The 15,635-nt window shown below is 32.4% G+C and overlaps 1 protein-coding gene across 1 annotated transcript; it reads left to right on the top strand.

Moving 5' to 3' along the window:
- Positions 1-12,480: 12,480 nt before the first annotated feature.
- LOC121811428 (putative cyclin-D6-1) lies at positions 12,481-14,020 on the top strand. The gene is made up of 6 exons (XM_042212282.1): positions 12,481-12,715; positions 12,787-12,873; positions 12,951-13,052; positions 13,127-13,334; positions 13,405-13,535; positions 13,612-14,020. The coding sequence occupies exons 1-6, from the start codon at positions 12,560-12,562 to the stop codon at positions 13,792-13,794; spliced, it is 867 nt and encodes a 288-aa protein (XP_042068216.1). The 5' UTR covers positions 12,481-12,559; the 3' UTR covers positions 13,795-14,020.
- Positions 14,021-15,635: the final 1,615 nt, after the last annotated feature.

A 15,635-nucleotide genomic window follows, 5' to 3' on the forward strand; every position in this document is an offset into this window, starting at 1 on the left:
GTTTCCATCTATTTCATAATTGGAGTATTTGATAGGAAACTCATACAGAAAAATTAAAAAACAAGATGCGTGCTTGGTATTCAATCATGGCTTTTCAAGTCAACACTTTCAATTCTTTTCTTCCTTCTTTAAAATAGAAATGAGTTAAATAGACTCTATACTATTCTTCACGTTTCAAATACTATATGAATTGAGTAATTTAGAAGTACAAAGAAATTGTTATTGTTTGCCTATGCAACTAAATTAGATGTACATCTACAAATATAAACTAACAACATATTATGTTATTATGTTTATAAGTTACTATGTTTTTCTAAAGAAATTTTATATGAACTGGTAAAATAATGATAGCCAAATTTCTAAAAACGGTTTTCTTTTTATAACTTTCTAAAAAAGTCGTACATAATTCTTAAACTACTGAATGCTACAACCCCCCCCCCCCCCAAGGTATCAAATTAGGTAATAAAATTGTAAATATATTACCAGAGATTTTTCATCTTTGGATTAATATTTTTTGAAGTACTTTTCACGTTTTCGAAGAAACTACCCTTTTTCACGTTTTCGAAGAAACTACCCTCAAGTCCTTATAGGACATTTTAGTCTATTTGTTGTAAATATATAGCTTTGGCTAGATTAAATATGGCTCATGCATGGGATCATTTCTTAGCTAAGTTAGTTATTCTTGATGAAGTGGAGAAATTGAGGAGAAGATATATATAATGGTCTATGTCCGCAGGGGCAGCGCAATTCCGGAGGGACAGATTTGCAAGGATATATATACTGGTCTAGCAATTGAATAAGACGTGTATATATAAACTTAATTTTATAAATTATTTATAAATTTAACTTTTTTTGAAAATATTGAAAAATATTTTAAATAGCTTCGTCGAGAAAGGAATTATTTAATATTCATACGAAAGCGCACTAGGAATTTTAAATTGTGATCAAAGTCCAATATGGTAGTAATAATTTTAGTGTCCACAAATTTTATGCATTGCGCACCAAAAATACACATAACTATTAACATTAATTTAAATATTCCAATATTAGAATTCTAACTTCACAATTGAATTTAGGGTAGTTAAATATTGTCGTTTCATAATTATACAGGCTTAGAATAATTGCTTTTAGTTAAGGAGAACATATTATCGATTCTTTTACTAGATCAATGCCATATAGTGGAATATGAAAATGAATTATGAAGCGTAGCTCATACAGTCAGCATCATCATTAAAATTTTGACTTTGTAGCTTAGCCCAAAGCTAGCAGATTACTATAGCCCAAAGCTAGCAGATCAGTGGTAAAGAACGGCCCATTCATATTCCATTTCATGAGGCCCAAAACTATCATGATTATACCTAGGGCTGAGAAAATATACCGAAATACCGCACTTACCGTACCGAAAAAATACTGAAAATACCGAATTTTCGGTATACCGTACTTTTCAGTACGGAATCATACCGTACCGACAGTTTTAGGTACGGTAAAGGTATGCATTTTGTATATACCGCGGTATACCGCAATTGCGGTATATACCGCAAATTTACGGTATATACCGCAAATAACACGGTATACCGCAAATACGCTTTATACCGCAATTGCGGTATATACCGAAAATCACGGTATACCGCATATTGCGGTATACCGAAATCACGGTACGGTATACCGACAAAAGTGGTACGGTAACGATATCTAAATTTTGGTATACTGACAAAAGCAGTGGTAAAGGTATGGTTTTTGGTCATACCGCATGGTACGGTACGGTATGCGGTATGGCCATTTCGGCGCGGTATACCGTACCGTTCCAACCCTAATTATACCGGACTTAGCCGTGACATTTTATTAGGGAAGTTCTCCACTTCCACCAAAGATGTAGAGGTATTTATTTTTGTTGTTTTACCTCTAGTTATTTTTTGCATTGATGACAAAAATAAATAACACTAGTAATTTTTACAGTTTTTACATCGATTTTGAATATAACACTTTTAAAAAATATTAGTTGGATCCTAATTCGGTGATAAGTAAAGTTATAAAATTCAGGTGGCTAATTAATAGGTTCGCGGTTTCATTGATCGGACCAAAAACCAACCAGTAGTCAAATCCTTATGCAGACTTGATAATGTTTTTAATATTTACTATATTTTAGTTCAGTAAGCTTTTAGAAAAATTATTAAAATTATAAAAAAAAAAACAGTCTAATCTTAAAGTTTTCAGAATGAATACAATAAGCGTTTCCTTACTTTTGATAATAATAAATCCGGTCAAAACGAGAACAAGTTACTTTCTACGGTTTTCTTTACAGACTTGTCGGCTGAAGCAGAACCACCAATAGTGACTCAAACATAATTGTTGGACTATGCATGTTTATTATTAACATTTTAGAACTACAAAAATGTCCCTGATTTATGGGTTTATCTTGCTCATAGTTCATGAGCTTTAAAAATATCATCAGACATCCCTGAGCTAAGGGTTTATTTCGAAATTGGTTATTTTGCTATTTTTGTTCCGAAAATGCCCTTTTGAGCATTTAGATACTTTTGTTTTTCACATTTTAACTGTTCCAATATGATATTATTTCAATGATGTACAAAATCTGATATTATTTCAAAATTATCATCTTCTTCTTCCCTTTGTCATTCTTCACTTTATTTTTTATTTCAATATTAAATTTAATTTTATAAAATTATATTTAAAATTTAGATTTTTATATAAATAAATTACTTTAATTAAAATTATTAATTTATGTTTTCTTTCTCGTCTCATAGCTATATTGAAATAAAACTAAGCAGCCAACTCACACATAACTATTTTATAATAAATACATAAATTAATAATTTTAATTAAAAATAATTTATTGGTATTTAAAAATCTAAATTTTAAATTTAATTTTTAAAATTAAATCTAATATTGAAATAAAAAAATAAAGCGAAGGATGGCAAAGGAAAGAAGAAGAAGAAAATTTTGAAATAATATCAGATTTAGTACATCATTGAAATAATATCATATTGAAACAGTTAAAATGTAAAAAGACGAAATTGTCCAAATGCTCAAAAGGGAATTTTCGGATAAAAAATAGTCAAAAGGACCAATTTCGAAACAAACCCTTAGTCCAGGGATGTCTATTTTTAAAGTCCATGGACTATAGACGAGATAAACCCATAGTCCAGGGACCATTTTTGTAAATATATTTTTATAAGTATATTTTTACTAATGAGTAATAACCCAACACAATTTAAGTTATTTATCACTACAAGTTTCTCTGAATTTATAATATGATGATGTGTTTCAAAAGAAGATTTACAAAATAAAGAGGATGGCAGCTATTTTGCATTCCATAACTGCAAAATAAAGTCATACTACTACTTCCTTTTACTCTACAAACTACAAATAATATTCTTTTTTTATCCATCAATGATAATTTAAACTTATTCGGTTTATAATATAATTTTCTCTATAATGAAATAGATCACTTCTATACTAATGATAATATTTGAATCACATTTTCTCATAATATCTTCTATTTTACTAATTTACTTGATATTAAACTTCGTACAGTATAGCATGAATTAAGGACTATTAAAAGTGGACGAATAGAGTATAGAGTAACTAAAAAAATATTTGTACTTATGAACAAAAATGTGCATGGTCCAAGTATATAATGAATTTCTTCAAATGTGGTGGAGCCCACAGAATGAGGGTGTACTAAAAAACACAATGATTGTGTTGAAAGCGTGAAAGGCATATATGTTCTTCACTATTGCATTTCCATCGCATCATAAACCCAAGAAGCCCTCTTGAATTTCCTAATATTATATAGGTAGTAAATAATAAAAAAAAATTATACCCCCTTATATAATACTCATAGAAGTTATTTAAAACAAAGTCTCAATCTTGTGAATTTCTATGTCTCAGTGTTGCTATTTTTTCTAGAATGATATGCATAATTTTTATGCAATTGAAAACATAATTCATTTATCTTGTAAGTCCATTTTACATCAAACATATCTCTAGTTTCTTTATTGAGATTTTCTCAATTTATAGGATCATCATAAATATTAAAATGGGGAATAGTTCGTTCTCCATGAAACACATAGCTAGTATATTTTTTATATTAATCACTCTAGTCTTCAATTTTATCATGTCATTAGACTAACTCATGTTGTTACGAAACTATGCATCTACCTTTTAAAATAACGAATCTATCAAGAGCAAATAATTTTTATTTTCTTTAACTCATCTTCTGATTTTTCTTTTTTTTTTTCTTTATCTTTTCCATATAAACATATCCAGAGGCCAATTTATGGGCTTGGGAGGGGGCGGCCAACCTATCCAAATGATCCGAAGTTCCTAATTTTTCATAAGATTCGAGCCCGAAAATACATGATTTATTGTCTCGCAAGTGTAAAAATATACTATTTGCTTTTAACACATGTCATACAAGATTTAGTACTCTATTAATTAAGTTCTTAGTTAACGTTGTTAGGATATATGTAGAAAAACATACTTCTAGGTGTTTGTAATCATCTAAATTTCTTATTTTTGCAATTTGTGAGAATAGATTTATTTATCATTTAATTTGTCATTTATCATTATTTGTAAATTAAATCACTCGTAAATGATTATTTCTCTCTCCAATTAAACATTTTAACCAATAACTCCTAAAATCCTGTGTCGGCTAAGAAATGTGTCATCTTAGCCGGGATTGAGGGAGTATATTCTAACTTAATCTAAGGATTACAATTTTATACATTGAATTTCAAAGGTTGCCTGAAATTCAAACCTGAAACTAGTAAGATAAGGTAGATAATTTCTTTGTTAGCTTGTTATGTTTATTAAGTAGAGGAAAAACCTATCCCTAAGTTGTGCTTGCAATTTTTATTGCACATGACTTTTCCTATGCTGCACAATTTCATTTCTTAGAAATACTTTCAAAAGTTGAATACTCAACCAAATTAAATACATCTAGTGATATTCTTTTAAACTCAAAGGTCGTAAAAGGTGCAAACCTCATTTTTTAAATACGAAATTTGAAGTTATTTTATTAATACAATCATATATATATATAAAAGCTTCTTTCAATTGAACTTCAATGTTTAATACTCTCTATGTCCCAATTTAGTAAGAGTGAGTCTGTTGGACACCAAGATTAAAAAATGTGTTAACTGAAATTAATAAAGATAAAATACGAAAGAAGGTAAAGTATGAGGGATAATTAAAGAGAATAATAAAAGAATGTTTAGATATTTTATTTTTTGTTACAAAGAAAAATGACTTAACTAAGTTTGGACATCTCAAAAAGAAATATAACTCAACTAAGTTGAAACAAATCGAAGTATTCGAAATGAAGCGTTATTTTTTCATTCATAGTACTATAAAAAATGGGTCTCTTCTAGTCATCGACCCGAAAGCTAAAAAGACCAGCACGTTCAATCCTATAAGTGCGGTCCACTCTTTTATTACTTCCTCCGGTCAATAGAAATACGTTGAATTTCTTCTTCGTTCGTCAAATACTCACATATGATAGTCCATATCCATTTATGAAAATATTTTGTTATTCTTTTTTATCCTGAAATGGTGTACTTAGGATTTTAGTTTCGAACAAACTACCTCTTCCTTTTATAAGACAATGTTTTACACTGTTAAACATTTTTCTCTTTAATTTAATTTCCATAGCGTAGTGGGAATTCATGTAACTATACTAGGTGAAGAAACGTACAAATGAAAAGAAGCGTAATTAAGAAAGAAAAAGTGAAAAGTAAGACTATGAATGAGGGCAACGCTTTTTCTTGCTTAAATGAATAAGCTTTACAGAGTTGAATATGGGCAGTGGTTAATTTAGTGAAGGCTAAGAATCTATACATTACTTGTTGATGGAGTAATGAAACTCTATCCAATTAAAAGTAAGCTTCTATCTTTATTTGTTAACCCAATAAAGTATGTTTTGTTTGTCTTTCTCAGAACTTATATAAGAGAAGAATTAAATTTCGACACGTGATTAATTCTTTTTAATGTAGTTCTAATTGAAAGTTCATGCATTATATCAACAATTTTTTACAATTCCAAAAATAACCTATAGTTCATGGATTAACATATTTAAAAACATAACTATTTAACATTTCAGGAGCCAAATAAATTAAAAAAGGCCGGCCCCCCAATTAATTGAGAAGTGAATATGTTTTTATGTCAAACATATTTAATATTTTGAAACATTATAGAGGCTCGACATTATCGATTGCCAAATCAAATCACGAACACGTTTATTTTCCTTGCTTGGCTTTCCCATAATTCCAAAATAAAAATCAGATAAGTAAAATTTATAAGATTCCGTTATGTGGATGAAAAATTACACGATGTTAATAATAGTCGTATTTCATAAATCTACTTAATTTAGTTGGAGCAGAAAAATCGTCCGAAATTACAAATGTACAATGAAAGGGGCAGATGATACAGAAACATAAATATTTGATTTGAAATGTCTCACAACCACACCAAAAATATTGTGGCCACCAATCCTATCTCTCTGTAACTAATAAATATTTACCCTAAAAAACCTTGGACCAAGCAGATATTGGAATTCCAATTAATGCAGTCACGTGTGTGACACATTGAATTAGCAAGAGGATGCTACACTGTGAAGTTTTTATTACCAAACATACAATAAATTAAAAACAATAAAATTTGGAAGAGAAACTCCACAAATGTAATAGTATACCCAGCTTGAAACTGTACCAACTTCTGCTACATGAATCACGTGAGAGTCCCTACTTCCAGCTACGTTTAAGAATTTTGTTATCTATACAATGTTATCTTCTTTGTGCGTATATATATAACAATACAATGGATCAATTGCCATATTTATTTATTTATTTATTACCTTTTTTAAGATGCGATTGTATTTTTACTCAATACAACATCTGACACTTCAGTTTTCTCCCCCCAAAAAAAGATGCTGGATAATGAAGTAAATTGATTGGATGCGTAGCTATCGCACATATTCTTTTCATACAAATCGTCGTTTTAATTAATTGGATTGGCTTAAGATGATTTTATATTGTCACGTAAAGTATAAACGATGTAGCTTTGCGATTGAATTGTTTCGAAAAATGGCAAGTTGAGCTAATGCTGCATTAAAGAAAAAATAATTATTACACATATATTTTGACGCCAAACTCATATCTCATTTCATACCTAAGTTCATACTATATCATACATATCCCTTCATACATTATCAACCATATCAATTTCAGTGTCAGATCATAACTCCTATAACTAGGGATGTCAATCGGGCCAGCCCACACCAACCCTATTCGGGTTGCGGGTCAATCGGGTGCGGGCTAATCGGACTGTTATTTTTCCGGATTATAAAAGTTCAACCCTAACCCTAAAAGCTCGGGTTTCGGGCTAGCCCATCGGGTTAATCGGGTTGCTATCGATAAAATTAACATGCGATCAATCCAATAAATAATGGTGAAAATTAGTTATATTTATCAAATGTAAAATATTTAATTATTATAAATTTGAGATATATGCTTAAACTCAAACATAAACATGATCAAATACTAATACTTGAGATTTATGCAAAATAAAACATAAACAAGAAATTTTAAAGCATGTTTAGAAATTTAAATATATTTTTAGTGAAATTGAAGTTTCTAATTCATTTATCTATTATTATATTAATAAAAACTTAATATATAATTTATATATTTAATATATAAAATGGAAAGTTATTTTTTCAGTAATCTATATTATAAAATAATCAATGAAGTGTCGAATTAGAGTAAAACAAATAGAACAATATAAATTTTATCGGGTTTCCGGGCCAGCCCATCGGGTTTTCGGGTCTGGCCCTAACGGGTTGCGGGTTAATCGGGTGCGGGCAAATCGGGCTGTAATTTTATCGGGCTAGAAATTTTCAGCCCTAACCCTATAAATTTGGCGGGCTATTCGGGCCAGCCCACGGGTTGCGGGCTAAATTGACATCCCTACCTATAACCATATATCTCTCCTTAGATCTCTTCTCCAATAATTTTAATTTGTATGTTTCATTTTTCATAATCATCATCCACTTTATAAAATTAATAATATAAATAATAAAATTATTGAAAAATTATAAAATGAAATGTGTTAAAATTTAGAGTTTTTAAATTACAAAAATACCAAACATTGCATAGTTAAATTTCCGAAAAATGGAGTACATGAATTATACAACAAAAGTTACATAATTTAAATTTTAAATTTTTTTGAATAAAAAATTATTTTCAATTTAAAATTTATTAAATAAATAATTTATAATATAATTTCAAATATTAAAAGATAAGATTGATGTGCAACCCGAAGTGCTGCAACACATACCCTCTTCGTGCCCGTGCCCGTGCCCACACCCAGTGCCATCGCTCTTGTGGGTACCAAACCAGGTGCCACATGCACCCCTCCTGCAACCCATTGGGACCGCCACCGCACCTCTCCCCATACCTTTGGAGCATTGTGGCACCTCCATTTCTCCAGGGATTAATTGTTTTACTAAATCTCAACTATTAGATCAAAAATTGGAAGAATTAAATTGAGTTTAAAAATTTTTGAATTTGAAAATATTAAGTTCACTGTAAGGATATTTTAGTTTATAGTATGTACTACTACAATTTATTTAAAATGATCTCCACATGTTCAAAATCCATCCACTCACATTCTTCCAATTTTTAATATAATAATTGAGACTTGATCCATTTATGCATTAAAATATGATTAAGGGTTGATGAATACATTATAGGGATTTGATTAATTACTAACTACTATAACTACTACCAATCCTAGTCATTAGATCTAAAAGATCTAGTGGTACCACGTGGAAATTCATCTTGTATTAATTAATTAGAATAACGCCTTTTCATCTTTCCTTATACATGATCGTTTTCGTCATTTTTGCGATGTTAACAGTAACAGTAATAATTTCAACTAAATGCCTTGAATATGTCAACTAAATTTACATTGAAGATGCATATGATTGACATTATATGTATTATGTGTTGACATGCGTCTGAAATTCAAAAGTATTGAAAATTTAAATAAAACTATCCAATATTATCATCAAAATATATGCAATTAGGATCTTGTTATAATTCTTATAAAGTTTAAAACGAGATACTTATATGAGTTTGAAGCTGTGAGATATTTTCTAAAATTTAATTATAACTAACAAAATTTAGTCCATTAATACTCTTGGTTGACATTGTTAAGTAGCTAGTTCACATCAAGTATACACTGATTGACATTGTTATAACTGTTAGTTGACATCGCATGAAAATTGATCTTGACCTTTTATTTTAAGATCAAATAGACTAAATTTAATAGTAATTATTAATTTAAGCTGTAGTTAGCAAACCTATAAACCATCATCCTAATCCGAGATATTAAATAATAAAATTGACAAAGAATGATAAAATTGAAAAAAAATGGTAATAGTTTGGATACATTCTATTAGAGGTGCACAAACTGAAACAGAAAGGCGGTTTACCGCCGGTTCGAAAACCGGAACCGACGAGACGATTTGGAATGTCCTAACGGTTCAACGGTTCTTACGGTTCGGTTCAGGGTAGAAATTTTGAGGAACCGGAACCGGTGGTTCAACAGTTCAAAGTAGGGATTCCGGCCTAGGGATAGGCTTTTCACACTTGCAGGTGTAGCATGTAGAAAACCGGCAGTTTTCCGTCGAAAACCGCCTGTTTCCGACCAGTTTCAGACGGTTCCGGCGTAGGGTTCAGGTGGCATACGTAGGCCTGCAAAATCGTTCAGAAACCGCCAGTTTTTGGTCAGAAACCGTTGACTGATCAGCCGCTCAGCCAAAAAACACTCGGTTCTAGCGATAAACCGACCAATTTCAAATAAAAAATAAATAAAATAACGAACCGCCTAACCGTCCTGGAACCGGCGGTTTTTAAACCGGAACATGAACCGCCGAACACCTTGCCAGGCCGGTTCAGGTTCACCATTTTCTTGAACCGTGAACCGCCGGTTTCGAACCGAAACCGGTGGTTTTTGAACCGTGTGCACGTCTACATTTTATAGTTAATGATATGAAAAGTGAAATGGAATGAATGTAGAATTTTAGAATCCAATGCACAGCAAAGTCAAATCTCCTTGCTTTTAATGTTTCTAGAATTGCAAAGTCGGTTAGATTAAACCTCTTAACGAGGTGAGAAGTCTGTAGATTAGATGTTGATATCAAAGTCTCCTTTAAATACCTAACATATTTAACTTCCAAAATATTTATAGATTCAACACCTCACATTAAACCTGAACTCTCCCGAGTTTTATTGATTAAAGACTGAATTATCAAAAATCCAAGTTAATTATTTCATCTCCCGATTAATTTAATTAACTCTAACAACATTCATAAGAAGCTAATCAATTTGAATGACAAAAGCACAAGGATAAATCAAACAAGTACAAGAGCACGCAAAGAAGAATCAATTGAATAGTGGAGACGTTTCTTTTCGGTACGGAATTTAAGAAAAATTGTGTTAGGTGAGTTAAGTAAAGAAAGAATAAAGTAGGAAATGAAAAAGGTAGAGAGATGGAGAGAGAATAAAGTAAGAGAGGGTAAAGTAAGTGAAAAGAAATGTTTTGACTTTTATTAAAAATGAAAATGACTCCACTACTATGGAACATACTAAAATGGTGAAATGACTCTATTACTATGGAACGGAGGGAGTAGTCAACAAAATCAAAAGAAATATTCAAAGACACTGTTTAGAAATAAACAAACTAAAGTAAGGACTCCTAAAATTAGAATGGTTGGACTGGAAGCTCCATTTTCAATCTTGCAATGAATACTTGTTTTTTGCTCGTTCTTCTCTTTTCCAAGGTGTAAAAATGTATTTTGAGGTGTGTACGTGTCACAATGTATGTTGGGAGGTGTGCAATAGGCATAATTATACTTATGGTTGAATTCAATGTAGAAAACGAGGAGGCGGTTATTACCGGTGAGTCATCGGGTTCGTGGAATTGGTGAAGTCGACGAGTCGGTAGATCTGTTTAGGGTTTCCGTCGCCAATCCCGACGAGTCGCCGGGTTGTTCACCTTTTGCGAAGTCTGTGACTCACCGATTTTGTTATGTATTTCTCAACATTTCGAGTGAGTTGCTGGGTTCGCTTTGAGAGTAAACTCCTGGCTTTTTGTTCATTTTTTTTATCATGACTTCTCATTTTTTGCATTTTGACCCATTTTGGATTCTTTTCGGTCTTCACAAAATAATTAAATACCAATATAATAGAGATGTTATAATCACGCCCAACATGGTGTGTTATATTGCTAACACACTCTTAAATTGCTAACTACAACTAAATGATAAGCATTTGATCATTAAATCAAGGGACAAGATCATTCATTTACAAGTATCAATACAATGTACAAAAAATGTCAATTAGGGTTATTAATGTCAATTAACAAAAAGTTAATTTTATATACTCCCTCCGTACCAAAAAATATGTACTTTGGGTTCGGCACTGGTTTTAATACAGAATTAGTAAAGTTGGAGAGAGGTAAAGTGAAAAAGTAATTAAAGTATTGTTAGTGGGAAATGAGTCCCACCACATTAGAGAGAAAATAGTTTACAAAATTGGAAAGTGCATATTCTTATGGGACGGACTAAATATGAAATAGTCCATATTCTTGTGGGACGGAGGGAGTAAATATAAAATGAAATTACACATGGCAATTTGTAGACCACTAAATCTCTGCTAATCTTATAGTTATAAATTAGTTATAGTTAGCATTTAAAAATTGAGTTAGCAATTGATCACAACATACCCAACAAAGACTAAATATGATTGAAATAATGCAAAACTACCTAACATGCAAAATCTAAAGTATATCAATATCTGACAAATCAAATGCAAATTAAATACAAACTCATCTACAATCACTTTTTTTTCAATCCAACTTTATGAATTTCTTTCAATTTTCATATGTCTTTCAATTGTGTACTTTAATTTTAATTTTGGAGTATGATTTAGTTGAAATATATAGTACTTATCATCCCGAGTTTGTTACATCAAATTCATATATAAAATTATTTTTTTAAATATTTATTATACTTAATAGATAAAAGATAATTATTGAAGTTGATAAATTTGGAAAGTAAGATGGAGTATAATATTTTGAAAGTCTATATTATGAAATATTATATACTCCTACAATAAGTTTTGTTTTCATAATAGATAATATTAACAATCCAAATTAGGAATTATATATGATAATGAACGAATATTAACTACGTTCGTACATATTTTGATTTTATATCATTGATAAAATTAATTTTTTCTATTTTTGATAAGTTTCTTTCTTTATAGAGGTAAATCTTGTTTTATGTTAATAATACTTTAATTATTTTTTTAAAAAATGAAAATGAGATTGATTGATCGCTGTATGTTTGGATGATCGACACATAGTCGGATGAAGATAGAATAAATATGGAGAGTGAGGGAATGCTCATTGCTGCTTTAATACCTACTCTCCCTCCCTCCCTCTTTATTCCCTTTGTTTTTCTCCAGAAAAGAAAATGGAACAGGAATTGGATCTTCAGAATCCGTTTTACAACGACGACGTTTCGTCCCTCTTTGCCAACGAGTCCGACCACATGTCCCTTCTTCTCTCCTTTGACCCCTTAGATTCGCGCTTCTCTATTCGCCGGACTGCTCTCTCCCTCATATTTCAAGTAAACTCAACATTAGTATAATTCTATTGTCTCTCTTCTACTTGGTTTGATTTCCCCCCCTTTTTTTCCAGGCGAAGTTCTCTTACGGCTTAGATCCGTTTCTGGTCTACCTCTCTGTCAATTACGTCGATCGATTTCTCTCCAACCAGGAACTTTTGGTAATTTTGATTTCGAGATTTTCATTGCTTATCTGTATTACTATTATGTATTAATCGTTGAATGTAAAAAAAATCAGGATAAAAGCCCATGGATTCCGCACATTTTGTTTGTTGCTAGTGTCTCACTTGCCGCCAAGATGCGAAATTCTGATTCGTCGATTCTGCTCGCTGTTTTACAGGTTTGAATAAATTACACACATTCCATTCCTAATAAATCATGTTTTAATAGTGAAATTGGGGAATGTTTGAACAGAAAGGAGGCGGTTATGAGTTTGAGGCAGAGTCAGTTCATCGAATGGAGAAGATTATACTGGCGGCGCTGCAATGGCGAATGCGATCCATCACTCCTTTCTCGTTTCTTCAACATTTCATCTCTCTCCTCAACACACAAGAACAAGACTCTTCTCTCACTCAATCTCTCACCACCCGAGCTTCAGATATTATTTACAACGTCCAACACGGTAGCAAACTAATTCTATATTTTAAGTTTGAACCCATTAATTTAATTATTCTAATTTGATTATTACGCAGAATTGAAGCTTTTAGAGTACAAACCATCGATGATTGCAGCTTCAGCGCTTCTCTGTGCCATTCAGGATTTGAATCCGCCCACATTTTCATCTTCCGAAATCACACTCTCTACCTGTGAACACGTCAGCAAAGTGAGAGGACTGACTCTGTAAAGCTTTGTTTTAATAATAGTAGTTGGTTTAAACTTTAAAGTTAATTAAAATGCAGGAGGTAGGATTGATGGAATGCGTTGGTATAATGAGAGAGGCAAGTTCGAGTGGTACATCGACTCCAACTAGTGTGCTGGAGGAAGCCGCCGTGTCGGAAAAGAAGAGCGTAAAGCGGCGCAGACTCAACGGTTTATGCGACAATAGAACATTCCAGATATCTCAGATACAGCACTGTTTATAAACTTCAATTTCCTAAACAACCATGGAAAAATGAGTATCTTTAACTGCGCCATTATAAACTTCAAAATCCGCTCAATATTTTCTTAAAAAAATATGTTTTTAGTGGTGTTGTTTTCAACTTCCTATCCCCTGATGGGTGAGAAAGATGTAAACTTATTTTTCTTGTACAGTAATGAGATGATAAAATTTTTGACTAAATTAATTATCCAACAAAAATGTTACTAGTACCCATCTCTTCCGAATCAACAGACTTTGGACATGGATGTATGGGTGATTTGGAATTTGGAAGACTTAGCTGTGAGTCATAAAAGTATATTAGTAAATTTTTATTTCAAGTAGCCATCTATTGAAAATGAGAAGTTGAAAATAATTTGGGATAGACGAATCGATGAAAATGTCGAGACATTTGACAAGTTGGCATACCATAATGGTCAGGCATCGTCGTCGAACATATTGCAACAAATTTTTTAGAGAAAATTTAGAGAGAAAATTGAGGGTAAGAAAGATTTTTAAGTGTGAAAGAAATACTAATACATATAGAAGATAGATGAATATAGAAGATATTTATAGATGAATAAGAAAAATAATTGAATAGAAACCCTTTGTATAACAGATATATTTTGAATAGTAGGGGAAATTTGAATCAAAATACAATCTCCGTCTTATCTCAAGTGATTGATTTCTTTTTGATCGTTGTTTTACGAAAATAATAATAAATAGTTAAATGGAGAGAAAGTAAAATAAGAGAAAGAATAATATAATAGAAAAAAGTTATCTATATTATTCGCTTACTTACTTTACTTTCTCACCACTTTAACTATTTATTATCCAAACATGTGCAGAAAAATAGTCAATCACTTAGGCCATCCACAATAGGAATAACCCAGCAATAGCCCAGCCATAGCCTAGCCACTGCCACATCATCAGCACTAAAAATCCTCCTGCCACATCATCAAAATAAGCAAATAGCCCAGCAATAGCCCAGCCATAGCCTAGCCACATAATATCCACATCACTATTAACAAATATATACAAAATGAAATAATTAACAATCACACAATATACGAAATTTAATTTACGAGACATATACGGGAAACATTAATAATACTATTAAAATTTTAAAAAGTACAATAATTTAAAAAAAGTACAATACTAAAAAAAAATTACAATAATAAAAAAAGTACAATAATTCACTCCTCGTCGCCGTCGTCGTCTCCTCCGTCGCTGTCGCCACCATCGCCTCCGCTTCCGTCGCCGCCGCCTCTACTCCCGGCGGCTTCCCTCCGTGCCGCCTCCAAATCCTCCTGCATGCTCAGGAGCAATGTTTGAAGCAAACTCTTCTCCACGTGGTCCACCGCCGCCCGCCATTCGGCCATCGTATTGACCATCTGAGCGCGCGTTTGTTGACGCGCGAAGAATTTGAGATCCGCTGTGGATTGGCCAAGGGGGGATGCCGACTGGACCTCCTATGAACCCCCGGCGACCCCCCTCGCCTCCCGTTGAGCCCGCCTGTGCCCAACCGGGCGAGTACGGCGAGCAAACGAACGAGGGGTCGGGACCTCCTGTGCCGTCTCAGGGAGGTCGTGGGAACCACCGCTACTGCCGCTGAAATCACCAGAATAGTTCAACCGTTGCTTCTTCGGCCAGCCAGAGTCGACACCTACTCGGAACTTCTCGGAGTCGTTCAGCACAAGATAGCAGTTCCAGTAGGTGAATTCCTTGTACACCCCCTTCAGGGGGAAGGCTTTCTCCGCTATCCTCCTGCAGTCGTCCTCCGTTTGCCCACTGCTCATCATGTGGAGGGCGTTGGTGTACAAGCCCGAAAATCGGGAGACCGCAACC

The sequence above is a fragment of the Salvia splendens genome, chromosome 7, assembly GCF_004379255.2.
Source record: "Salvia splendens isolate huo1 chromosome 7, SspV2, whole genome shotgun sequence".
In the NCBI taxonomy this organism is placed as follows: Eukaryota; Viridiplantae; Streptophyta; class Magnoliopsida; order Lamiales; family Lamiaceae; genus Salvia; species Salvia splendens.